General features: G+C 45.4%; 1 protein-coding gene across 1 annotated transcript; it reads right to left on the bottom strand.

The window, feature by feature from the left end:
• Positions 1 to 26,362, bottom strand: ZBTB49 (zinc finger and BTB domain containing 49). The gene is made up of 8 exons (XM_055326750.1): positions 26,341 to 26,362; positions 18,196 to 18,366; positions 15,166 to 16,271; positions 12,641 to 12,687; positions 6,214 to 6,287; positions 4,780 to 4,862; positions 4,526 to 4,687; positions 1 to 1,065 (listed from the first exon to the last, which is right to left on the bottom strand). The coding sequence occupies exons 2-8, from the start codon at positions 18,345 to 18,347 to the stop codon at positions 392 to 394; spliced, it is 2,298 nt and encodes a 765-aa protein (XP_055182725.1). The 5' UTR covers positions 18,348 to 18,366; positions 26,341 to 26,362; the 3' UTR covers positions 1 to 391.
• Positions 26,363 to 26,435: the final 73 nt, after the last annotated feature.

The following is a 26,435-nucleotide window of genomic DNA, read 5'->3' on the forward strand; positions in this document are numbered from 1 at the left end:
TTCATATACAAATAAAATTTTTGTGTAAATAAAAATACAAACCGTACAAATTTCAATGTAAAAAATGCAAAAATATTTATATTACTAGATATGTTTTTTTCCCTTTAGCGTGCCTGAAATGGACAGCAGTTGACCTAATGCGTGCACTGTCGTGCCAGCCAAGGTCAGTGGGATGGTTTCTCGGGCTGTCCACTCCTCCCCTCCTGCACGAGTTGCTGCCAAGCCTCCGTCCCAAATCCTGGGGCTCTGCTTGCTTCCAGTTCTGTTACCACCTGCACAGTGATGGTCCAACTCCTCTTGGGCTGGTCAGAAAGGGTTGCCATGGAAAAAATGCTCTCCCCCAAAGCGCGGATACTAGTCCACTGGGCTCAGAGAATGCCACCGCCAGACATCACTGGTCCAACTCGTTTTCATTCTGCAGCGTCTTCATGGCCAGCCCCCAGAGGGTCATGCTAGAGAAGAACTGCCCTTCGGAGTTCCTGTACGGCGTGGCAGGCCCGCGGCTGCCTGGCGCATCACCACAGTGATTGTCCAGGGCGGCCAGAGACGAGCGGCCCAGGGATAGGCTGTCGGCCTGCAGTGGCTGGTCGCCGGCCGCAGTGGCCACGTCGGGGTAAGCATATGCCTGATGTTGTGCTGGCTGCGGCGGGGGCTTGGCACGCCTGCCAGGATCCAGACTGAGCTTCTCTGGCTCACTGCCTGCGTGAGGCTGAACCATCGGCCGGAACTTGCAGTAGGAACTGGTGGCATGGCCGTCAAACTCTGTCACTGAGTCTTCCACGGGGTGAACGGGGAGCTTGACTGACACGGGCATCAAGGTCACGGACACATCTTGGGCAAAAGGATCTGAGCCTTGAGATTTCTCCAGGTCGGGGGTCTCAAGGGCCTGAGTGAGCTCATGCAGCGCGTCCCGGCCTGCGCTCGCCCTGCAGTGCATCTTCTCATGGCGCCGGAGCACTGCTGAGCGCGTGAAGCACTTGCTGCAGATCTCACACGTGTACGGCTTCTCCCCGGTATGAGTGCGCACGTGCCTGCGCAGGTCGCCAGATCCCCCAAAACATTTTCCTGCAAAATGAAAATGGGATCCTTTTATTTTTTTTTAAATTTATTTTATTTTTATTTATTTATTCATGACAGAGAGAGAGGCAGAGACACAGGCAGAGGGAGAAGCAGGCTCCGTGCAGGGAGCCCAATGTGGGACTCGATCCTGGATCTCCAGGATCACACCCCAAGCTGAAGGCGGTGCTAGACCACTGAGCCACTGAGGCTGCCCAAAATGGGATCCTTTTAGAAGAGGACATTCTGGAAGGACATCCCTCTTCCTCCTGCCGTCACCTGCTCACTCTGGAAGACTCCTCTGCGTCTCTCTGACCTGGCTGTGGGTACCTCAGGGCGAGCCTTCGAGAGACCCTGTCTCCCTGCACAGGAGCGCCTCTCTGGGAAGCCAAGGTGCCTGCCTCTACTGGCCAGGCTTGCTTAAGTTTTTGTAAACCTAACATGGCCAATCTAGAATTCAGAAACATCTTTTCGCTCATAATGTAATTTTACCTACACTTCTCTCAGTTCGATTTCCTTTCTGTGTATACGACACAGGTAGGGGATCTACTTCCATGATTAAAGTAGGTAAGAAGGTCAGAATAAAACAACCAATAAAGAACCTTACGGAAGACATCACGTATTCACAGAAGATAATACGTCACGCAGGTACGAGGACACGTACTTACAACTTCTCCCTTATGCGTGTGAACACTAGGCCATCCTGCCCTCATCAGCCAGCGGTGGGCCATTAAAAAAAAACACACCTTTGAACAAACTAGGTGTCAACTTCTACAAGTTACATTTTGGCACTTCTTCCCCCCACAGAACACTGAGGCACACTGTGGTGAGTCTTCTTCATGTCTTCATTTTGTCTGCAAGTCAGGCTCAGTCTCCTTCATGTAACGTCACAGTAAAAGCATTTTCACCGTCTGCTGCACTGTCTATACAACATATGGTTTATATGGATAGGAGCTATTTCATAACCATTCCTCGATTTACTGCACGTTTGGGTGCCTTCCACCTGATTGCTACTTTACTTCACGTTCAATTAATATTTTTCTTTTCACTGTTTCCTTCAGAAAAATTCTCAGTAGTGGAAATTACTGGGCAAATGGGAATCATCTTTTCTGGGGTCCTTAAAGCATATGAATTTTAGCCACAGTGGAGGTCCCCCCAGGAGACAGTCAAGATAGGGGGTGCCAGACTTCACAACCGTCCTCATGGCAAGGTAAGGTGTGGCACCTGCCTCCTGCATAGGAAATCCACCGCACTAGTGCATACAGGATGGTGTCCCTCTGCATGGCCGTGGCCTGCAGTCCCTGTAGTGTTTTCACAGACTGGACAAAGGTCATGCTTGCAAGTGAGCTGCCAGGATTCATCTTCAATCCAGCCTGAGAGGTCTGCACAGAGGGGCAGGGAGACCCCAACAAAGAAAGTCTCCTGGGAATAAGGAGCTAGGACCCAGGGCTGAGGAAAATAAACATTTGCACCTGAGAAAGTGCAGAGAAATGCGGGGAAAGGAAGAGGGGAAGGTAGGAGAGGAAATCTTTGGAACAAGAATGACATTGCGGGGGGGCGAGGGGGGCTGTGTGTGAGGAGGGGAGGGAAACAGAGGAAGGGGAGCTCTATTCCCTGAAAAAGCCCAGAATGTGAAGCCACCTTAAAACTGAGCCCATCTTTTGAACTCAAGAAAATGAAAACACGCCCAAACTACATACACGTGTTCACAGCAGATTTTCTAAGTGAAAGAAGTCAGTTACAAAAGCCCACATGCTGTAGGATTCCATTTATGTGAAATGTCCAGAACAAGCAAATCCCGAGAGAGAAGGCAGAATAATGGTAGCCTAGGCTGGGGCGTAGGAGCAGGGAGTGACTGTTAACATGCAAGGAGCTTCTTTTTGGGGCGATGAAAATGTTCTAAAATAGACCATGGTGAAGGTTCTATGACTCCGTGAATAACATACCAAAACTATTGAATTGTTCACTTTAAATGAGTAAATTTTATGGTATGGGAATTTTACCTCAATGAAGCTGTTACAAAATTTTGAACCTGTCCTATAAGAACGAACACTCTTGCTCTTTTTTTCTTCCCCTGGTTCCAGGATGACCTTGTCAGGGTCAGAAACCATGGTTAGTGAGGGAGGGGAATGGGCTAGAAGCATAAGGTGTGGCAGCAGGGCCTCTACTTCCTCCTCTGCCTGGGTCCTAGGCCAGCAACAAGTTCTAGCGGAGGAGGGAAGAGAAAATTCAACCTTAAATCAAGTTGGCAACTGTAATATAATTTGGAACTGACATTTTAGTGACTTGAGACTGCATTTGTGATTTAAAGTAATCCTACTTTTATTTTATTTTATCTTATTTTATTTTAGAGAGAGTGTGAGCGGGGGAGGGGAAACATATTCCATGCTGAGCGCAGAGCCCAACACAAGGCTCGATCTCATGACCTTGATCTCAGGTATCATGACCTGAGCTGAAATCAAAGTCAGATGCTCAACTGAGTGGGCCACCCGGGTGCCCCAACAAAATTTTACTTTGATAAGGAGTAATGAGAATAGTCATGGAGTTGCCAGGAAATCTGTACACCATTTAAGTGGGAGATAAAAACAAAGACCTGTGGTTACATCCTAGAAGTCCTGCCCTGTTTAGAAAGAGCCGCTCTGAGTAGTGCTCGGCTCCAGCCTTCCCACTGTGGAGCCTGAACAGTTTCCCCTTTTGTTCTAACTGGGAAACCACAAACACAGTCACTCACTTGTTCCTCAGTGACTCAATTCACATTGCCAACCACCTGTCCCAGGCACGCGTGCACACACACACACACACACACACACGCACACGCACACACACAGTTCTTCAGAGGCTCAAACACTGTTGATCATAGGTCACAGGTGACTTGACTCAGAGTCCCCATTTCCTAACGTGAGCAATAACATCCCTCGACAGCGAGGTCGCCAGCTTTCCCCCGCCTCCCAAGACTTCACCGCTGCATCAAATGCCCGGAGAAGGGACCTTTGCTTCTGAACACAGCATCTTAAGAAGCCCTCCCTCTTGACCCCATCACATGTTCTCAATGTTCCCGCAGGACAGTCAACCTGCAGCCCCCACACCCGGCCCTTTGGTCTGCGTGATGCTAACGCCCACTGCTGCACACTGCGCTCTCCCACACTTTCCCAACTGTCTACACCCCACCGACCTGGACCAGGAGCACACACCTGGGACTCTCAGTAGCCTCAGTAGGCTGTCCCCAGCGCTCTGGACACCTCACAGACACTCTGTGAGGCAACTCACAGAGTAAATGTCTGATATGTGAACACAGGAACGAACTAGAGACCACGTTAGGCAGTAAACAGCGCCACCTTCATTTTATCTATAACAGGGATGATTTACGCATGACACCAAAACAGCCAACCACAGAGCGGGGAGAGACTGGGGTCTGCCCCCAGCGGGGATAGCCGGGTGACCGTCTGGTCCATGCCCTCCAGACACTTACCACAGGCAGAACAGCTGTAGGGCCGCTCCCCCGTGTGCCGAATTCGGTGCTTGACCAGCTTCCTCTGCATGTTGAAGGACTTGCCGCATTCGTCACAGGTGAAGACTTTATCGGCTGTGTGTGTCTTTTTGTGCTCCTTCAAATTACTGAAGTTACTGAACCCTGGAGAGACCATAACAGGTGTTCAGCGGAAGGACCGAGAACATTGCAATCGGTAGTCTTCAGGACAGAAAGGGAAAAACCCGCAGCAGTACCTCGGCCGCAGATGTCACACAAGTGTGGCTTCTCCCCCGAGTGGATGATGATGTGACGCTGGACATCACCAGAAGCTGCAAACCTGAAAGGTAATATGAAAATCCAATCAAGAACTTCTTTCTACATTGCTGCAAATCTTTGTAATTGCAAGTCACTGAGGGAGGAGGTGAACCGCTACCTTTGTTCCTTCAGAATGTAATCAGAAGTGGCCTGATTCATTTGAAATGTGCATTCTGTTTTGGCGTTATTACTATTTTTTCTACCTAGTTTCATCTTTCTGCAGAGATGGTTGACTACTTGGCTCAGGGAACAATTCCAAGCCAGGCTCTCCGACATAAATCTCTGCTTCCTTTCCACCATACCTGATTGTCTAGCTGGTTACACTGGGGAGATGTTGCCTATAGACCTGATTTTAAATACATGCCTTACTTTTAAATGGAGTTCAGAAGGCTTCCATTTAAGACGTGTAAAACAAGGCCAACAGTGAAGCAACACAACCACCTGAAACAGCCAGGGGTGCACACTTACAGAGGTACTGGAAGTGAGCAGTATGCAATACCCCAGCACTGAACGGGGTCATCAGTATTCAGGTGGCCACAGCAGAAAAGGGAGACACGTCAGGATTGGGCAGCTCATATTTCTTTGTTTTCTGCTACCTGCAGGGACAGTGGTTTTCCCAGACCTGAACCAGTGCTGCTTTTCCTGCTGGCATTCCCAGGCACATGCTGCATCAGAGGACTCTGACTTTAGTTGTCCCATGTCTGCCCACCACCTTGAGGATGACCTTATCTGAGGCAGAGCTTGTACTGTTTATTTCTATGTTCCCCTCATAGCACTCAGCACACAGTAGGTACCAAATAAATGTTGAAAGGTTATATAAATGAATGACTGAATCGCTGTCATGTCAATGACTGGTGGCTGCTGCCTGAATGCAACCACTCGAGAGCATGTGCACTCCCAACAAATGACCCAGTGAGGGGAGGAGGGTCCCTCTGGACCCTGCCCTGCCCCCACTTAGGCCCCTCCTCCGATGCTGAGCTCTCAAGGCCCTTCCCAAATTCAGCTCAGGCTACCTCCTCTGGTCCTCTCTCCTGACACCCAAGCTTTCAGCTGCAAGTCTCTTTTCCCCCATAAGATAGTCACCTCCATGGGGACGTTTATGCTAACATTCTTGGAATGAATGGAAATTTTAGTATAAAATAATTTTGTTCCATATAAAATCCCATTTTGTAAGACTCCTGTCCTAGATTTTCTTTCTTTTAATTAACATTTTTCTTTCTTTTTGTTCTTCTCATCACGTATCCCATGGAAAGCCGGACGATTTACATGTGTTCCTCAGCGACAGAGTGAGCCCTAGTGGCTCAGAGAACACGGAGTTCAAAGAGAGACCACGAGTTGTTCCTTACAAATGGAAGCATATGCCCAGCACTGACCTCTTTCCACAGATTTCGCAGATATATGGTTTTTCACCAGAATGCCGACGTAGGTGAGTCTGCAAGTTACCTGCCTGCAAGAAAGCAGGGGAGAAAAAGCATACCGATAATGAAAAGTGTTCTTAAAGGTCATATAATTCAAAAGGAAAACTGACAGGCTGAGGCAGGTCCCGGTCCAACTTTCCAAGTGAAGATTACATATGCACAACTCAAAAGCAACCATGTGCAAGGAGATCTGGGACCAGCCCAATTCTAACTCCAGGAGTAGCTCCGCCCCAGCAATCTGCTGAACACAGATGCATCTCCATCCTGTGCTCTGAGCAAAAGCACCTGCTCCACGTGCGCCCCTGGCTTGTCCCATTTCAGGCATGCACTGTGCTGCTTCTCTCTTAAATGGGCCCTGCACACCGTGGAGGCTGCTTTGGGGACTGCTAAGCTTAGCTTGTATTTTAAATAGACCTTGACCTTATGATGCTTTTTTGGAGTTTTTTTTTCTTTTTTTTTTAAATTTTTTTTGAATTTATTTATGATAGTCACACAGAGAGAGAGAGAGGCAGAGACACAGGCAGAGGGAGAAGCAGGCTCCATGCACCGGGAGCCCAACGTGGGATTCGATCCCGGGTCTCCAGGATCGCGCCCTGGGCCAAAGGCAGGCGCGAAACCGCTGCGCCACTCAGGGATCCCTATTTGGAGTTTTTAACTTGGACCATGTATATCCAAGTGTCCCTTTAGGGGGGAAAAAAGTAGTACCTATACTTCATTATTTTAGGATTTCTTCTTTTTTAAAAACATTCTTTTGTTCATAAATAGGTATGACATGTGCAAACAGGACTTCCTCTGGCAGTGCTGCTGTTCTCCCTGACAGGGCTGTCGTTTTTTTTTACCTTTGTGCAAAAAATGCACATCAGGAACTTCATAGCAGCAGGTTCACTGCAGGGCCTCTTATGTTCCTAATTTCTGAAACTAGCAGGGCCTCACAAAGAATAACTTATTTAAATGCAGATCACAAAATAGATTTGATGTAATAATCAACAGGAAGTCAATAGGAAATTGCCTAAAGTACACTGAAATTAAAACTGCAATTGCCTCGTATTAAAAAAGCTCCTGGCTAATGTTTCAAATTAGGATTTGAAAACAAAATCCTCCATTGCTGGAATTTAACTTAATAGACTCAATCTGCCACATCCCCTACCTAATTTTTTTACAGTGTTCTATTACAAAAACACTGAAATGAATGAATATACCCAAGGGTAATAATGCACAGGCATTATGCACAATATAAGCCAAAAAGGGAGAACGAACAGTAACACCCAACTAACAAATCTGGCTTTGTAAATATGCAAACTGGACTTTAAATAAAATACACAGATAGTTCATGGCCGTGAGTTTGGGGATGGTCTGAGGTCCACTTCTGCGTGGAAACTTAGAAGCAGAGAAAGGGCGACCTGTGAGTTTTATATCACAGAACACAGAGATTCTCTGTGTCAGGCTCTGGGAAATCACTGAGTTATGTACTATCTTTCAGAATGTGATAAATGTGGCTCAGGAAAAAACCTAGGCTTATTTCAGATAACTAAAGGGAAAGATTTGGCAAAACAGTGGGAAATCCCCAGCTTTTAGGAGAATGACTACTAACAATAATAAAACAACAAATGTCAACAGCAGCCTGCATTTGGCCTGCTAGCCCTTACACGCATCACCAAACCACTTAGTCACTGCTAGAGCCATCTCTCTTTTCCAGCTGGAAGACTCAGATTCAGATAAACGAAAGAGCTGCTCCTGTTACACGATTGGCCCAGAAATGAACACTAGTTCGTGTGAGTCTACACTCTCATAAGTTTCTGTGAATAAACTAGCTTGTGTTGACGATTCAGTAGTCACTTAGCCGTGGGGGAAACAGCTCACGGGAGGTAAGCTAATGCACCACTGACTGTTTTAAGTCAGTCAATTCCAAATTCCAGAAAAAGCTCATCAATTATGTAACAATTTGAATAGCACCATCTGCTCATCTGTTAAATTAGGTCCTTCTTGTTTCAAGTTATTTTGTAAACGATGTGTCATGACTGAAATGTATTCTGAGTCAATTCTTAGCAGGGCTGCATCTTTTCTGATTAAGTCAAGTGTAACAATTACTTGTTTCCAAAGCAAGTATCAAGGGTCTTCCACTTAAAAGAGTGTAATAAGCAACAGTAAAACAAACCCTTAAAAATGTTTTTTTAGCTATTTAATATCAGAAATGTATAAAGAAAATCTCCTGCCAGATAAAGGAGGACATATTGATCTGACCAATGGTGTAAAAGTAGATTAGATACTGAAAGACTCAGGCAAAAAAGTCCAATGATGCTGATAATGATTTATGCCAAATTGCATTGCAAACCGGAAGGCAGATGATTTGATCTTTAGTCAAGTATCTGTATTTTTGGTAAACTTTGAATTACTCTAGTACCAATTATGGGCTAAGTACCGAGTCCGCATCTTAGAGATTATTTGTAGCTGGATATGTGACAGCTCTAACAAGTGGTAACTATCGATTAGTAGGAGATCGGTTACCAGGCAGCTGCAGACACTGTGTCCCCTCGTCAGCACAATTCCCTTACAAAGTCATAGTATCTCATTTTACAGAAAAGTAAACAGATAGTCTGTAAACAGATGCTGATTACTAGGAAGTAATCAGCCTAGGCTCCTATAGCTGGGATCAAATATTCCCACCCAGGCCCCTCTGTGGACTCTAAGGCTGGGAGTGTCGCTGTGCTGTCTAGCTATGTTACAGTGTATTAGCAGTGAAGGAGGCTCTGCTCTTTCTAAGCAAATATTTTAAATTAGGAGGAGCTGTCAGGATTTTGCACAGAAAAACTGCTTTAGAAAAGAACATCTGATTTGTTGAGTAACTTAAAAAATAATTCCTTCTACTATATATGTGAACATTTAAATATGGACAAACCAAGCATATATTCCCTATCAGAGCATTCTTCTGAAGGCAGCTGATTATTATAGAAAAAATAGCCAAAGAATCATACCACTTTAGATATAAAAGGGACCTCAGATCTTAAGTCTTCTAGTTTAGGAGTTTTGGGACTTTAGGACTTCACAAAATAATAAAATTAACAGGGGAAAAAAATCTGGAGATGAACATAAAGCTGTCACCTAAACAGCAGTGAGCACTATACTGCCAGCAGGGCCTTCAATGCTGGGAGTGTAGGGACTCTACCTTAGGGCCAGAAGTTTCATGACTCAGGAGAAGCTCACTGAAATACTCTTCTTCCTGCACATTCCCCGTGGGTGGGGTTTCATCCTGTCACCCATAGCACCAGGCCATGTCAGTGCCTGGGGGAGCACATCCGTCTCCAGGTCCCCTACCCTGCGCCCTGGCCCTGGGGCACCCCTCTCTGGACAGCACTGCCAAAAGGCACTGCATCGTCTGCTCCAAGTTTCCATGTCTGCTCCTTTGAAGAGACCAAACAGCTCTACTCCTCTTTCAAAGCCAGCTCAGTACACCCAGTTTCCTCCTCCCATTTCTCACATCACAGGTATGCAGACCAGCCCCTACCTTACCTCTCCTCTGGGTGCACCCACTGACCCAGGTTCTACCGCACTTGGGGACCGGAACCCTGGCACTATGGACAGAGTCTCACTCACACTCTCAAGTGTGCAGGGCTCCTGAGGGCTGAGATCTGCACACAGACCGTGTCCAGAATGATGTTAAGAGATGGACAGTCTGTTGTCGCAATCTCGGATTACGGTAGCTCTCAAAGCTCATGTATCGCACTGCTTACAGACTTATCATCAAAGTTGTGGTTAACTTTTATTTTTCCCCAAGATGGATTCTACTAAATATAAACTGAGTAACCAGGATAAAAGAGGAATTCTCATTGATAAATCTGTTTTCTTGCTTGCCAGTCTTCCAGAAGGGAAAATATTTACAAACTCACTTCTACCAAAGCAAACACGCCAGCAACAGCATGAGAGCATTCCAATCCAGTGTTACCACATTTACTCCAGTTCATTCTAAGAAATGTATGCTTGGCTTAAGGTGAAGGATAGTTAGTAGGTGCTACTTACCAAGTACCCCTACATAAACAACCTGACAGCTCTCTTGTCCTAGAACACCAGAGAACCCCAGGATTATCAAATGCCTGCTTGTCTTCGGGGCTTACCTAAACAATCTCTTAACACATTTCAGGTCCTCACCCACCCCAAACACCACTTCTTCCAGGCAGGAATGACCACTCTCTTTTCTTTGCCCACACTGTTCCCTAGGTAGATTTCCCCGACATGTGGCAGAAGTCCTTGGACACTGGAGGCTTGCAGCAAACACTTGCTGAAGGAAGTTTTTTTTCAAAGAAGTCCTTGTTCACAAAAAAATTCACAATTCCGCAATGAAATAAAACAGCAATATGCATCTGAAAACTGCAACTATACATAATCCTACATTCACAAAAATCTGACAAAAATACAGACACCAACACAGAGGCAGATTTCTCTAGTGCCTGTCAGCCAGGGCTACCCTTGACAGAATTCAAGAGGGCAAGTGTAGGACAAAGTCTGAGCAGTGGTCCTCAACCCTAGCCACACTTCAAAATCACTGTAATACAATAATATGCCAGCGCTGGAGCCCCATTTCAATGCAATGGAATCAGAATCTCTGTGGGCAGGCCCCGGCATCGGTGCTGGGAGAGGAGGCTGAAAGTGGAGTACACATGCTTCGATGTCTGGTTTTCTGTGATTAGCAATGAAGGGTCACAGAAGGATTTCAAGCAAGGAGGACAGAACCTACACTGTTACCACATTTTAAATGGATGAAGGGCTTTTGTGGCCATCGTTCCACTCACTCCTAACGCTCACATGAGGTAGTATGATCCCTATTTTTAAGAATTAGAAAAATGAAGCCCAGAGAAGTTATGGTTGTCATTAGCCCAGGCCTTTGGTTTTCCCCCACTCCAAAGCTATAAGGTTAAGATGGTGGTGGAAGACTGGTCTGCAAGAACAGAAGGGCCAGCACCAGGATGGAAAAATGGTGATGTCCCTGAGCACTAACTATGTGCCAGGCAGGAGTTCTTACTCCTACTGATTCATGTACTCTCCACACACCTGCCATGTTCACCCATCTAATCTCCTTTGCTTTACAGACAAGGAAGCTAAAGTGCCAAAAGGTGAGGCTGCTTGCCTGAGGTCACTGAGGAGTAAGCCTGGGGCAGGATCGAAATGCAGACTGCCCGGCTCCACAAGCCCAGCTTGGAAGCTGCAGGCGAGCCTGCAATGAAGAAGCAAGGCCTCAAGTGCATGGCAGCTGGAGGGCTGATGACTCCCCTTGGTTCTGCAAAAACTTACTGAACATTTAGAGGGTGCCAGGTGTTTTCGTGGATGGCAAGTATGGACTAAAGATGCAAAAGGCAGAGGTTAGGACTTGGGGAATCTCAGCATTGCAGGGAGTCGCAGGCGTAAAAGTCACTGAGTGCAGAAGTTTGGATGCGCAGGAGGAAGGGGAGAGCTGGCTCCATGTGGAATGCGTCAAAACATGGTGCTGCTGTTGAGTTTCTGTGCACTGGAGAGGACTTGCTGCCTACCTCTTCTCGACCTAGAGGCTCTACTCTTCGATCAAGGCCCAGCCTGGAGTCCTCGTTCTGGGGAGCAGCACCCGTACAAGCTGCTACTATAGGATTCACTGCACCCACCACAGCCAGGTAAAAAAAGAGCAGTGCAGTGGCTGCTCTTGGGCAGCTCTGGAATGCCAGGGCCTGGCCTGTGGCAGAGCAAGTTACCTCCTCCTACTTCAGAAATAGGTTCTCCACTGGTCTACAGTCAACATTTGCACTAAAACATTAATAAAACTCTGGGTTTCAAAAAAACAAAACAAAACAAAAATAAAACTCTAGGTTTCTTTATGTCCAGTGCCCAGGTCAGCACATGGCCCATAGGAGGGTACAGCAAATGCTGGCTGCCTGAGAGAATTAATATATGCCTAAATGAGCTATAATCAGAGGTCAGCTAAAAGGCGTTTGGAGCAGGAACGAGAACTGCTTGCTCTGTTCTCCACATCTAACAACTTTAGTCCCAATAAGACTAAGATGACATGTGTTCTGGATCTGGCCCAGCATGGCAGGCAGCCTCCAGGTGTGGGCTCACTGTGGTTTACCAAAAACTTCACTCATTTACTCATGAAAGAGAAGGAATATACTAGGACTGGACCTATTCTTAAAGGGAGGGGGTGAGAGTTCATACGCTTAGAAAAAATACTACTTTACCCCCAATAAACTAAAAATTTGTTTTTCTTGAAAATTATTTTCTCCTGATTCAGTATGAAGTCAAAGTTACAGATATCATCAGAGGCTTCTCTCAAAAGTCCAACGAATGTCTTATTTGTAATAATAATAAAAAAACACTAGGTTTCAGGTTTCCAATTATTAACAGTAAATAAGAGTATTCCCACCTGAGAGAAATGTTTCCCACAAATGTTACATTCAAAAGGTTTCTCACCTAAAACAAAACAAAACAAAATAACAACTTGTAAAATCAGCAGTCATATTTGCACAATAATTTTGTTTAAAATGTTTAAACTATCTCCTGTGTCCTTTCAAAAGGGAGCATCACCTCTTCATCAAAGTCTAGAAATGAGCAGTCTCTACACCCTTGTAATTCTCTCTGGCGCCCTTAAGTGGCAAGCAGAGATGATCTGGTCAACAGCAGCATCTTGTTCACCTGCCCTTTAGCCTGACCCCTTTATCACCAATTCCTGGCACAAGAGGGTGACTCGTTCTCACCAAACGAGGCGGACACACAGTGGAGCCCAAAACAGAGTGGTCCTCCTGCAAACGTGCCAGGAAAGAGACCCTCTCCACTGCCTTTCAGCCTTGGTTGACACACCCTGATGGGAGGAACAGGATTTCAGCCCAGGAGATGGGCTTCCCTGCCCACTTCTCACCTCTGATTTAACTCTGAGTAATTGCATTCTGGTATGGAACAGATGCAGAGAGTGGACTCTGCTACAAAGAAACAGCATCTCTGAACACACTGACAGACAGACAATGTACTTGAAGGTATCACTTTCACCTGTGAAACCCTAGTAGGCCTTGAGGACTGAGAACCTTCCTTTCCTCCCCTTCCCCTCAAATCAAGTGGTTTCATTAAGATTCTTTTAAAAAATTAGCATTTCCCTTCTTACTGTGTTGCCAGGGTTTGCTGGTTTGCCAGCTTTCTGAGCTCTTGCCAGGATATATTTGTATTGATCTTTTCCTAAAATGGTTCAATGGCTTGCTCATGGCCAAGACAGAGGTTTTGACCCTGAGTAATTAGAATCACATAAATCTTGTATTCGGTGACTACACTTAGGTCTGAAATTACGGGGATGACAGATAATGTTAAGTGAAAGACCCCAGTGTAAGTTACAACAGTTTGAAAAATAGAGGCCACCATTCACTAGTGACCAAACTTAGTAACCCTACTCTCCAGGACCCCTTCACACTCTTACTAAGTGAGGACCCTAAAGAGCTCTTGTTTGCATGGGCTATACCTATTGGTAAAGCCTATATCAAAAATGAAAACAGTGGTTTTTAAAGCCTGTGGCCAGACATTTCACTGGCCAACAGAGTAGCTGCAGCCATTAGCTGACTCCACCACACACTCGTGGGAGAAGGAAAAGAAGGCAAGTGACATCAGAGTATGACAGAACCAGTTTTCGCCTCACAGACCCCCTAAAAGGGTTCTCCAGACCATAATCTGAGAAGTGCAGCTCCTCTTGGTTTAAGTCCTGGCAAACATCTGTGCCATGACTGTATGACCACTGGCATCCAAAGATGTTCTTTCAGAAGAAACAAGGTAAGTTTTGTTTTCCTTAAGGCTAACTGGTTATGTTTGTCAAGTAAAAATTCTAATGATCATGAGGCTCTAGGAAATTCATGCAAATAGAAATGACCTAAATCAAGTTTCTCCAAGGGTAAAACTGAGTCACTGATAGTGTCCTCATAGAAAGTAATTCTAAACTACTACTACTTCTGACAGCACTTTATGTTCAAATACATGAACACTTCTGAAGGCTTCCATCTACAGTAAGTCTTTCAGTAGTACAAGGTAGCAAACACTGAAGCAAATGGGAAATCCAAAGTGATAAGAGAATGTCAGATCAGTAACCACAATTACATAAGCACTTTAAAGTGGTCACACTATAACCACCCTTTAGCGTATTACTTCTCATGCTATAAATTGTCATTAATTTAGAACCTGTATTAGAGTCATCAAGTTTAACTACAGGAACAAAAGTAACATGTAAGTATTGTGAAACACAACGTATATGTACTATGTAACACCTTCAAAAGAGCACCTGGAAAAAATAAACTTCTTGGAAAGAGGACGAAGTATGAATTAAGGTAATAAGACTTTGAAAATTCAATGTTCAAAGTGGAAGCATTTTCATTTGAAAATATCACATGGTTAAAGTCGATTCTTATAAAAAGTTTACCTCTTCCTACCAAACCACAATTAAAAAAAAATCTGATATGAAAATCACTTTGCAGGGCACTTTTACTATTATTCTAAATTACTTACATCTGAATGAACCTACAGCATCATGCTTTAAAAAATAAACTTACTCTAATTCTAAAAAGCAATATAGCTTATCCATTTTAGAGTACATTTCAGGGCATCGGAATGATTTAAATTATGCTTTTAGAGTGATGGAAAGTTTATCATATAAAACCATAAAGAAAAATGTACCATCTTTTTAAGCTGGCTCTATAAAAGCGTCTACAGAACTTTGAGAACTTTGAGATTATTCTTTAAAAGTAATCACCCAAAGTATAATATAAAAAAGAAGCTAATGCTCCTTTGATTTGGGGGGGGGATTATCAATGACGTCATCAAGCAACAGCAAAACTTCTTACAAAAGCAGGAGCAGGCAGTAGTGTCTGATCATCTGCATCAGGTCCTTCCCTTTTGCCTGTGGGCACTGAATCAGTGTACCTGTATGAGACCGTTTGTGAAGCTCCAGATTGCTGGGGTGTTTAAATGGTTTTCCACACAATTCGCACGTGTACTGTCTCTGTGACTGAAGCATCTGGGACTGCTCCTCCAGTGCGGCAGGCTCTTCGGGCCTCTCCATTTCGTTCATGCAGTTAAATTGCTCCGAACTCACCAGTTCCTCAACTTCTTTCTCTCCAGCACTGTGGCTGCTAGCTTTCTCTACAGTATCTGTGCTAGCACATTCTATCCTCTTTGTTGAATCGTCATCCGTCTTGGCTTCGGGTGTCTGCTCTGCACATTTCTGTGACTTAAGGAAATTCAACTTCTTAAGGTGAATGGCCTTTTTGAGCCTCATTTGTCTGGTTGGTAGTTGGCACGTGTTGTCCGACTCAGGATCTGGGGCAGATTCACTCAACGGCTGGGCCAAGAAGTGGGAAGGCAAGTGCTCTGAAGACTCCAGGACACATTCGGGATGACTGCCGGCACAGGGCTGGTTTTCCCCGGCACTGAGGTCTGTGGACGTGCTGAAAGTGAAGGGCTGCTCGCTGACTCTCTCGTGACTGGGACATGCAGGCTGTTTAGAGTACTGCTTACTGTAGAAGTTTCTGAGTTTGTAGTAGTAACTTGGCTGTCTGAAAGGCAGTTCTGCACAGTTGCCATCCAGTGTGTCGGGTGCTTGTTTGGATGCTTCACCTGCAGAGTGATGGAGATTAACGGATGATGGAGTATGAGTATGTGGTTCATCCACAACTTTACTCTGTGGAATATCCGCAGGACACTCTTGCTGCAGCAAATGAGGAGGGTAGTTTTCATTTATGACACAGTTAGCATCAGCAGTCAGAGCGCTCTGCAGGGAGAATGCATTATTACAAGACACACCAGGTGGCTGCTCCACAGTGGTTGATTTTAAAAACGTGTGACACAGATTCAGAACATTTTGAACTTGCAAACACTGTGCTATGTCCAGCATTACTTGTATATTGTCCTGGTTAAGATCTAGATGAGATGTGTACATGAAGTCCAAGATCTGACCAATGCCGCTTACATTTTTAATATCCAAGTGAAAAACATCACTTTTTTGGCCTGAAGAGTTCTGAAAGAGGCTCCTGATAAAAGAAAGGATATCTGTTTACAGTATGACAATTCTTCCTTATAAATAATGCTCATGCTAATATTAAAAAGTACTATCCTTCTCTAAGTTCCAAGATTTTAAAATTAAGTACATTTTAATCCTTTAAAAAATTTTGGTAAGCCAATCAATAAAGCAACTCAGATGAATTCAATTAGTGTGCTGAATATTCAACCTTCCAAACAGATCTCAAAGTAAAGTTCTGAAAAATACTTGTTGTTCTTTTAAAAATATAATCATCTATATGTATTATTAATTGTATACAGATAAAGTATAGTAAAGGAGACACAGTTTTCAGTATTTGATGTCTAGTCTGATATATTATATTCCAGACCATAAAACATGTAACATAAACCATAAAACATGTAAATATTTCCACATCTAAGTGCCTTAAAAATGTCTAAAAATAAAAATAGCTATAATACACCTACGTTTGATACATTTTTTATTTTACTTTTTAAATTGTGGCAAAATATACACATTTACCACTTGATCTTTTTTTTTCTTTTTTTAAGTGGAGCCCAATGTGGGGCTTGAACTCACAACCCTGAGATCAAGACGAGACATTTGACTGATTGAGCCACTCAGGCACCCCACATTTGATCCATTTTGAAGTGTTTAAAAACTTCATGCTGAAAAATATAGTCCCAACTGTAAATTCAGTGGCATTAAGTACATGCACATTTATTATGCAACCCTGATGTCCAACCATTTTCAGAATCTTTCATCTTCCCAAACAGAAACTCTGGACCCACTAAACACTAACTCCCGTCCCCCCCTGCCCAGCTCCTCAGGCCCCTGCCACCACCACTCTACTTTCTATCTCTACAGATCTGAAAACTCTCAGGACACAATATACACTCATTTTGTAATCAGATCTGTTAGAGGTTTCTCAGTAACCCACTGGTCCACGAACCAGCAGGGAGAAAAAGTAAAGCTCTATGAGTTAAGGAGGGAAGAGAGGCACCTCTAAAGCCCAGGCACTCTACTCTGGGCACACGTCAAGTCCCAGGTGAATGAAATTGTACTACGTGTAAATTACCAAGCTTACTTAGGTGACTGGTCATGCAAGTTCACTGAAGACATGTCATCTAACCGTGTCTAACCAGATCACCTGCTTCCCCAAAACAATCTTCAGTTTTGTTCTTACCTAAAGGAAGTACAAACTAAAATGGGATAGGAAAAGTCCAATCTGGGTCCATGTTGCCTAAGGACAAAAAGTACTGCCTACCTCAGTGAGCTCACCCATTATAATATGTACTTGGAACATATATGAGAGCGGAGGTTTAATCTGATGACTCCAGATTACCAAGGAAAGATTAAATCACCTTCTGTATATTGTTTACTAGAACAGTAAAATGGTATGCATTTTAAGGGGGGGGAGATATTAAAAAGATCTTTAGTGCTTAGAGAGATGAATCTCAGCTAATCAGGAAATGTATGTAAAATACTTAACTCTAATAATCTAAAAATAATTATGGGAATAAGTAAATTGAATCCAAACCTATTTTCTTAGAATACTCAAATGAAAAACAAATACTAAAATATTTCAATAAAAAAATAGTATGTGGGATGTTTCCACTCCAATTATCACAAAAAAGTTCTTACCAGGAATTCTACTCCTCAATCTTTTTATCCTAAAAGGACAGAAAATATATAGAGAAGACTGACATTAATTAGAACTATTAAAATCAAAGACAGAGTGCCAAAACACTCTCAATCAGCCCAAATATATTTTAATTAAAACTCTTCTGCTCTCAGGTTACTCTAAATACAAAAAGTAAAAAACTCACATATGTGCTACAAAAATAAGGACAGTGAAATCCAAGGAGAAAAAAAAATTAGTCAAAATATACCACGCTAGAAGAGCTTTTCCTCTGTACAGAGTCTAAAATACGTACCTAAAATACTGACTGAAAGCTGCTAGAACATTCTTATGTGCTTTAAAGCACACTCCTTTTACGACCAACATGCAGTCACAGAGCAGGCCTTGAATGCGCTGCTCCTGCAGCTGCTGGAGGAGATGGCAGCTGTGAGTGGCAACCGGGTCCATGCTCAACCAGCCAGGAGACCTAGGACAAAGAATGTGAATGAGACAGTGACTCAGTGATACAACTGAGACCTGATGGCCCCAGAACCCACTAGGTGACAGGCAGCTCATGATCATGATTCCTTGTCAGTCAAGTTCAAACCAATCAACAACAAAAAAAACCATAAAAATTTTGTCTCAGGTATCAGACCAGTGCTGCTCAACAAAAACATCTGGAATGATGGAAATACTCTGTATCTGCACTGTTCAGTCCAGTTGCCATTGGCCTCATGTGGCCACTGAGGGCTTGAAATGTGGTTAGAGTGACTGAGGAACTAAACCTTCAATTTATTTAAATACCCACCATATTTGAGAGTGCTAATGTAGAATGTGACCGTAATAACGCTATGTGCACTTCTCTCATTTCTACTTAGGGAAAGTTCAATGAAAACATATACATAGACACTTGTAAGTTAGAAAAAAGCCAACTGGATGACATCAATATGTATTGAGCACCCGTGTATGGGGCACTGAATCAGAAGGTAGGAAAATTAGGAGCTTATCTGGGGACATAAGGAAGAAGTTAAACTAGCACCACTGGATAATAATAAAAGAGGTATCACAAAGCAGCATGTCTACTCATTTGTTCCCTTTTTTCCCTAAGATTTTATTTATTTTAGAGAGAGAGAGCATGAGAGCATGAGCAGGGGGGAGGGGGAAAGGGAGAAAGAGAATCTTAAGCTGGCTCCCTGCCAAGCCCAGAGACTGATGTGGGGCTTGATCTCATAACCCTGAGATCATGATCTGAGTTGAAACCAAGAGTTGGACACTTAACTGACTGAGCCATCCAGGTGCCCCAAACATATTTGTTCCTTCTTACCTCTCTGCTAGGACACTACTGTAGCAGAGATCTGTCTCGCAGGAACCTGGGGCAGAAATATTAGAAAGCGTAAGAGCCTGCTGAGCTTAATAGTGGTGAAGCCAAGTAAGTGGTAGGACATATGTGAGAGAAAGAGAGAGGGAAGCCCGGGTGGCTCAGCGGTTTAGCACCTGCCTTTGGCCCAGGGCGTGACCCCGGAGACCTGGGATCGAGTCCCATGTCAGGCTCCCTGCATGGAGCCTGCCTCTCCCTCTGCCTGTGCCCTGCCTCTCTCTCTCTCTCTCTCTCTCTCTCTTTCTCTCTCTCTCTCTCTGTGTTCTCATGAATAAATAAATAAAATCTTTAAAAAAAAAAAGAAAAAGAAAGAGAGAGAGAGAGGATGAGAGGGTCAATATTAGAAGGTTTCACATATTCAACATCTATTACTGAATGACTACTATGTGCCAGGTCCTAGGGCTACAACAACAAAGAAAACATGCCAAGTCCCCAAACTCCTGAAGGTTAAATTCTACTAAAGGAAAAACACACACACACACAAATACACGACACACAACTAAATAAATACAGTAGTTAGAGCTAGACACTTGAATACACATCACAGATGAGGAAGGCATAGGTACATGCCCAGGTGCACAATCCAGTGAGACATGATTATTAGAAGAAATGCAGTGGGGAGAAATGAAGGCAGACTGGGACAAGCCTATGGAGGTTAAAGTGGCAGTTTGGTACAGTAAAAACCTGACAAGCCAATATCTGCTTTATTTGCTTTCATCCTCAGTACATAAGGATTACTGAAAAAGTCACTAGACCATGAAGCCAAAACCTAAGCTTTTTAACACGGCTCCTTTTTCTATCATCATCGTCATCACCATCATCACCACTACCTTCTTCTATTATCACCATCATCACCATCACCTTATTCCCCAGTGTGCCCACTATATGTCAGTCAAACAAACTACCTGTGCCTCCCTAACAAGCTGTGTTGGGGACAGTTTAGAACCCTAGCCACTGCTTATTACGTATGACTTTGGGCAAATGACTTCTCAATGTCCACTTTCCTCATCCTATCCCAAGGGTTACTGAGACAACTGTGAGAGCCTACGTGAACATCTAGAAGAGCAACTGACATTAACTATTCAACAAATGTCATCTCTAAGGAACACCTGGAAAGTCTGATAAAAATGCAGATTCCTGGATACTATGCAGAGTTCTGCTCAGTCTAGTGTGGAGCGTAGATATCTACATTTACTGTAAGCCTCCAGGTGATTCTGAAGCAGATTACAGACCTCTGCCTTGCTTCTCTCCAAAAAGCTTTGGTTCTGATACTTCCTGTCCTGGGAATACTTTATTTACATTGGACTTTCCCACTACCCAGATAAGGCCCACTCCCCTATCAGGGCTTAGCTGAGCTGTCACTAACTCCTAGAAGCCTTTCCTGCCATCCTGAAACTTGCTCCTTCTTCTCCACTGTTCCCTCCTCAAGTCCGACTCTGAGGTCCCTCTTCTGCGATCTTACGGCACCCCATACATACTTCCGCAAGGTAACTTGCTATGTTCCATCATTTGTGTCTCTAACTCAGCTATGAGCTCAGAGGGTACCATTTTACTCATCTTTGCCTGGCATAGAGCAGATAGATACTTGATCATTAAAATCCACACTAGCTAACCTCTATTACTAATTAGCAAGCTAATAATGTTTATTTTGATTCCCTCTATATTCCTACAATAGAGTTTGAGTCCTTTCTGTTCATATCTTTCCCACCACATATGTCTCCTTCATCTGTAAGTGACTGCAACCCTGACTTCACTAAGAGGTTGAGCCCATGGATAGTTTGATATAATCTGAGTGCCGTTAAATTCTTTACTCAATTCCAAATTTCTTGCTCAATCCCTTCAGCTTCACAGAATGAAATGTGCCTTCTCTGCAAAGTCAGCTTCTCTTGTCCCCTTGACCCCATCCAGCTTTGCCTCCCCCAGGACTTGGCTTCATCCTCAGGCTTTTTTTTTTTTTTTAAGATTTTATTTATTTATTTATTTATTTATTTATTTATTTATTTATTTATTTATTTATTTATTTATGAGAGAGAGAGAGAGAGAGAGAGACAGACAGACACAGGCAGAGGGAGAAGCAGGCTCCATACAAGGGGCCTGATGTGGGACTCAATCCCAGATTCCAGGACTTTGCCCTGAGCCAAAGGCAGATGCTCAACCGCTGAGCCACTCAGGAGTCCCATCCTCAGGCTCTTTCACTGCTTCACTCTGTCCCCTACCGGCTCACCAGCTCCTACAAACACACCAAGATCGTCCCACATTGAAAAAAAGCAAAACAAAACCCTCCTGCTAGGTACATATATACATCACAGGCCTCTTTTATACCTCCCAAAACAGCAACTACACATCCCACTTAGCTTTCTCATGACTCCTTTCCCCCCTTGCAGTCTTGCTGCCATTCTCTTTGTGCGGAAACAGACTTGCCCGCAGTGGCCTTTACTCAGCCCAATCTCCCCAGCTATGCTGCAGCATGTAGAGTATGGCCTGCCCTCCTCCTTCTTGACATCCTGCCTCCCCAGAACCCTCCAGGTCCTCTTACTACGCCCCTGATTCATCTCTACGCTGTACTTCTTCCTCTGCAAGTCCCACATGTTAATAATGTCCCTTAGGATTCAGCCCCTGAGAAATATCAGAGAGGGTGACAGAACCTGAGAGACACCTAACTCTGGGAAACGAACAAGGGGTAGTGGAAGGAGAGGTGGGCGGGGGGTTGGGGTGACTGGATGACGGGCACTGAGGGGGGCACTTGATGGGATGAACACTGGGTGTTATGCTATATGTTGGCAAAGTAAACTCCAATAAAAAGAAATTAAAAAAAAAAAAAAGATTCAGCCCCTGAGCCTTTCTTTCTCTAGACAATCACCTCTATTCTCGGCCTTCATCTATTCTAAGCAGACAACTCCTAAATGTGAAATTTTAGCTTTGATCACTGCTTCCAAACGTGTCTTTTTGCTAAATGTCTCCAACTGTATGACCCTTCAACTTTGAATCTCTAAAACTCACCCCCACCATCTCACCCCCAACTCTACACCTTATTCTGATTCCCCTATTTCTTTATGGAAAGCTTATTTTCTGATATGTAAAGTTTAGAGTATTGGCATGATCTCCTGGTTTGAGATAGGGTGAGATACAAGGAAAACTGGTGATATCCCTATAAAGAACAACACTGAAGCAGTGGGAGAGGATAATTATCACCCAAAACAAGAATACAGAAAGGGAAGCATTATGTCAGGTGGTTGGGCACCGTCCCCTGTTGAATCCTCAAGGGAGCCTAACAGTCAAATGATGGAGCAACCAGTTACCTATCTTACCCCGTCAGTTGCTTGAAAAGAAAAGGATTATTGGCTTATTCTCGTTACCAATTATTTACTATGGGCCAGGAACCCTGCTATGCACATTCTATCCATTAACACAAATAATGCTACCTGAATTCTATTCTCATCTTTTTATAAGTAAGGAAAGTAAGAAATGAGGAATTTAAGTAACTAGTCCAAGATCATAAAACTGTTGTGTTCCGAAGCCAGGATTTATTTATTTAATTTTAAACTTTCTTTTTTTTTTTAAAGATCTTATTTATTCATGAGAGACACACATAGAGAGAGGCAGAGACAAGGCAGAGGGAGAAGCAAGCTCCATGTGAGGAACGTGATGTGGGACTCGATCCCGGAACTCCAGGATCACGTCCCGGGCTGAAGGCAGGCGCTAAACCGCTGAGCCACCCGGGCTGCCCCTGAAGCCAGGATTTAAAGACTGGTTCGTATCCGGGGAGCCCATGCTCTTAAGCTATGCTATATCCCATGAGAAAAAGGACATTAAATATACAGCACGAAACCTTCCTCTATAGACTTAAATGCTAAAACTCAGCAAATATTCTGAACCTGCTTTAGACATTTTTCAGCTATATAGAAATAACATGCACAGTTATAAGCTCTTCCACAATTTACATTGACTGTAGAAATCATAACTCTTCCGTACCACTTAGTTTTCTAATGGCTTCATGATGTCAATCCTGTTACCTCCCTAACAAGGTTATAGAGAGCTCTGGAAAAACAATTTACATCTCATATTCCTTGTGTATCCTATGAATCACAACCATAAATATCATGTACCTAAGAACAATAATAATAAATGGCATGTATTTACGAAACGGTTCTAACATGCCAGCCACTATGCTAAGCCCTTTACCCATACTCTTAGGTACATGTGACAGACAAAAGGCTTTCCTTAGATCAAATCAGTTGCCCTGTCAGTTGACCACCTATGTCAGATTGTCCAGGTAAGGACAGCATCTGTGAGGATGAATGTGTGTGATGCAGGTGTCATGATGTGACACAAAGAGCACAAACCTAGCTCCTCCACTTTTGCAGCTACTCTGTGTGACAAGTGACACAAATCTCCCATGATAAAGACACAGACTCCATTTGTCTTCTCGATCAGTGTATCTCTGTACCTAGAAGAGTGCCCTGGACACAAGAGCCTCAATCCAGGAGCTATTCAATCCAGGAGCTTAATATAGTTTCTGGATGGGTGGAGACTCTGGGCCTTAGTTTTTGGACATATAAAAATGGAGGGGTTCCCCACCAGGTTAAATAATCTCTCAAGCATCTTCCCGTCTTTTAAAAAATATATTTTATTTTTTAGAGAGGGAGAGTGAGTGAGCACATGTGTGAGTGGGGTGTGGAGGGGCAGAGTGAGAGGTAGAGTGCGAATCTTAAGCAGGCTCCACACTTGGCACAAAACCTAACACGGAATTCAACCTCATGACCCTGAGATCATGACCTGAGCTGAAATCAAGAGTTGGATGCTCAACCAACAGAGCCAGCCAGGTGCCCCAGTATCTTCCTGTTTTAAATGCTACAAATCTATACCAAAAGTGTGATGGTGTAAAGATGGACTGAATGGTATCAAAAGGAATGAAAATATGGGAAAAGAGAGAAAAACACAGGGCGCCTGGGTAGCTCAGGTGGTTAAGTGTCTCATGGTTAAGACGTTAAGTTGGCCAAGCTCAGGTCATGATCCCAGGATCTTGCTTGAGATTGAGCCCCATGCCAGACCCCCTGCTCGGTGGGGAACCTGCTTCTCCCTCTCCCTCCAACCCTACCCCCTGCTCCCTGTCTTTGTCTCAAATGAATAAAAAATCTTAAAAAAAAAAAAAAGGGGGGAGGGAGAGAAACATTAAGAAAAAGCGTAAGTGTGAATGAAGAGGTGCTTCTAAAGGGAGTAAGAACCAGAATAAAATTTTATCCCATAGAGAGGACTCCTAGAGCAAAGACCCTTCTGTTCTGTGGGAACCCTTTACTAACACTTGGTCAAACACCAAGAATCTGTAGAAGTTTATTCCCCGGGGCCATTAATGGATCACCTGTCCAAGGGGCCACAGCTCACACACTCAGCACCTGGCCTGCCTTATAGTGGTCCTACCTTCATCTTTGGCCATCATGCTTTTCAAGTGGCTTATTCCTAATCCGCTCTCCCACCCCCCTAAAACCCCATGACAAAAGCAAAGGCTTTAGCAAGCAAGGCTGCTTCTGGTCTTAGCTCTACACGGGCTGCGACGCTATGCAGGCCGACTTGGTAGAGCTGATCTCGTGTGCCTACCGTGTGAGGCCTTGTTGCGAGGAGGAAATGCAGATGTACTGAGTGAGATCTGTTCCCTGCAGTCCACAGACTGCCTCAGTTTTTCACCGCCTTCACCTAACTTTACAGAGTGTCCCTACACGCCAGACACTGAGGGTCCGAGGGAGAACCGCTCACATGGCCGCCCATGCCTTCAAGAAGCGTCCATCTATGGGAGTGGAAGAACAATTCATCTCCTTCCATTCTGACTTGGTTCTGTACTTTCTAACTGATTAAGTTCTTCTCTCCAGCTCATCTCTTAACTCAGGCAGAAGACCCTGCGGGCAAAGCATCCCCTGATGGAAACCAAACCATCCCCTCAAGCAGTAACGACCGGCCTGAGCCAGGAGGGCCTGGTGTGACTGACCCCAGGACAACATCGGGCTGACCTTCACCGCCCACCTGCATGTATCCGCCAACCTCTGTCCCATCTTTTCCTGAATGTAAGCCTGGAAGCACTTCCTTGGCTCTGGAGACCGTGTTTGGGACGCCAATCTGTCTTTCCCGCGTTGGCCTCCCCGGGACGAATCCCTTCCTTGCTTCATCACCACCCGTCTCTCGGCCTTTGAGTTTTGTCAGCCTCTGTCTGGGGCCCCCGGGGCCACGTGCTCTGGCACCCTCGTGCCCCGCACTCCGGGAGACGAGAATGCCCTGTCCTGGAGATACCAACTGAGGGAAATCCAAATCAACTTGGAGGAGGAAGGTCAGGGAAGACTTCTCAAGGAAGAGACATGTGAGCCGAATGAAGGCTGAAAGCTTGGGCTACAGAGACAGGCTCAAGAGAGGCCCCCTCCTGGGGATTTCCTGGGGGAGCAAATGAAAACACGCGCAGGGGACCAGGCGCCTCAAGCATCCTGCTCTTTAAACCTCCAGGCCATGCTGTCAGGCACTTCTGTTGGAACCACGTTTTCTTCCCGGTCCGTTCCGGTGAATCCCTTCTGTGAGGGCCTCAATCCAGCCCCCCCCCCCCCCCCGGGGCCAAGCGGGCGGATGCCCCAGTGCAAACCCCGCGGGAGGCCGCCGCCGGGCCCCCGCCTCCGCAGCCGCCGGAAAACCGCCGTCGGCGGGCCGGGCAGACGGACGCAGGGCCCTTCAGGCGCAGCCCGCCGCCGCCGCCGCCGCCGCCGCCGCCGCCCCGGGATCACCCTCCGCCCGGCGCCGACCCCGACCCCGACCCCGACCCCGACCCCGACCGCGCGGCGTCCCTGCGGCCGCGGCACGCGCGCTCGGCTCACACGGGACCTGGGCCGCCGCGGGCCCGGGCGCTGCCCCCGACCGAGGCCGCCGCCCACGGAGGCCGAGGGCCCGCCCGAGGCGGGGCGGGGGGAGCGGGGGGAGCCCGGGACCGCAGCCGGCCGCCGCGCGACCCTCGAGCTGCCCGGGGCGGGAGCGGCGGCGGCGGCCCCGGCCTAGGCCGGCTCCCTGCGCCGCGCCCTCGCGAGGCCGGCCTTCCCGCCAGACGGCACCTACCGGAGAGGCCGCTCCCCGCGCCGCCGCCGCCTCTCCGCCAGCCGCCCTCAGCGCCGCTCGCCGGGCGCCGCCGGCCGCGGAACCATCCCGACAAC

This window comes from Nyctereutes procyonoides, unplaced genomic scaffold, assembly GCF_905146905.1.
Source record: "Nyctereutes procyonoides isolate TBG_1078 unplaced genomic scaffold, NYPRO_anot_genome, whole genome shotgun sequence".
Taxonomy (NCBI): Eukaryota; Metazoa; Chordata; class Mammalia; order Carnivora; family Canidae; genus Nyctereutes; species Nyctereutes procyonoides.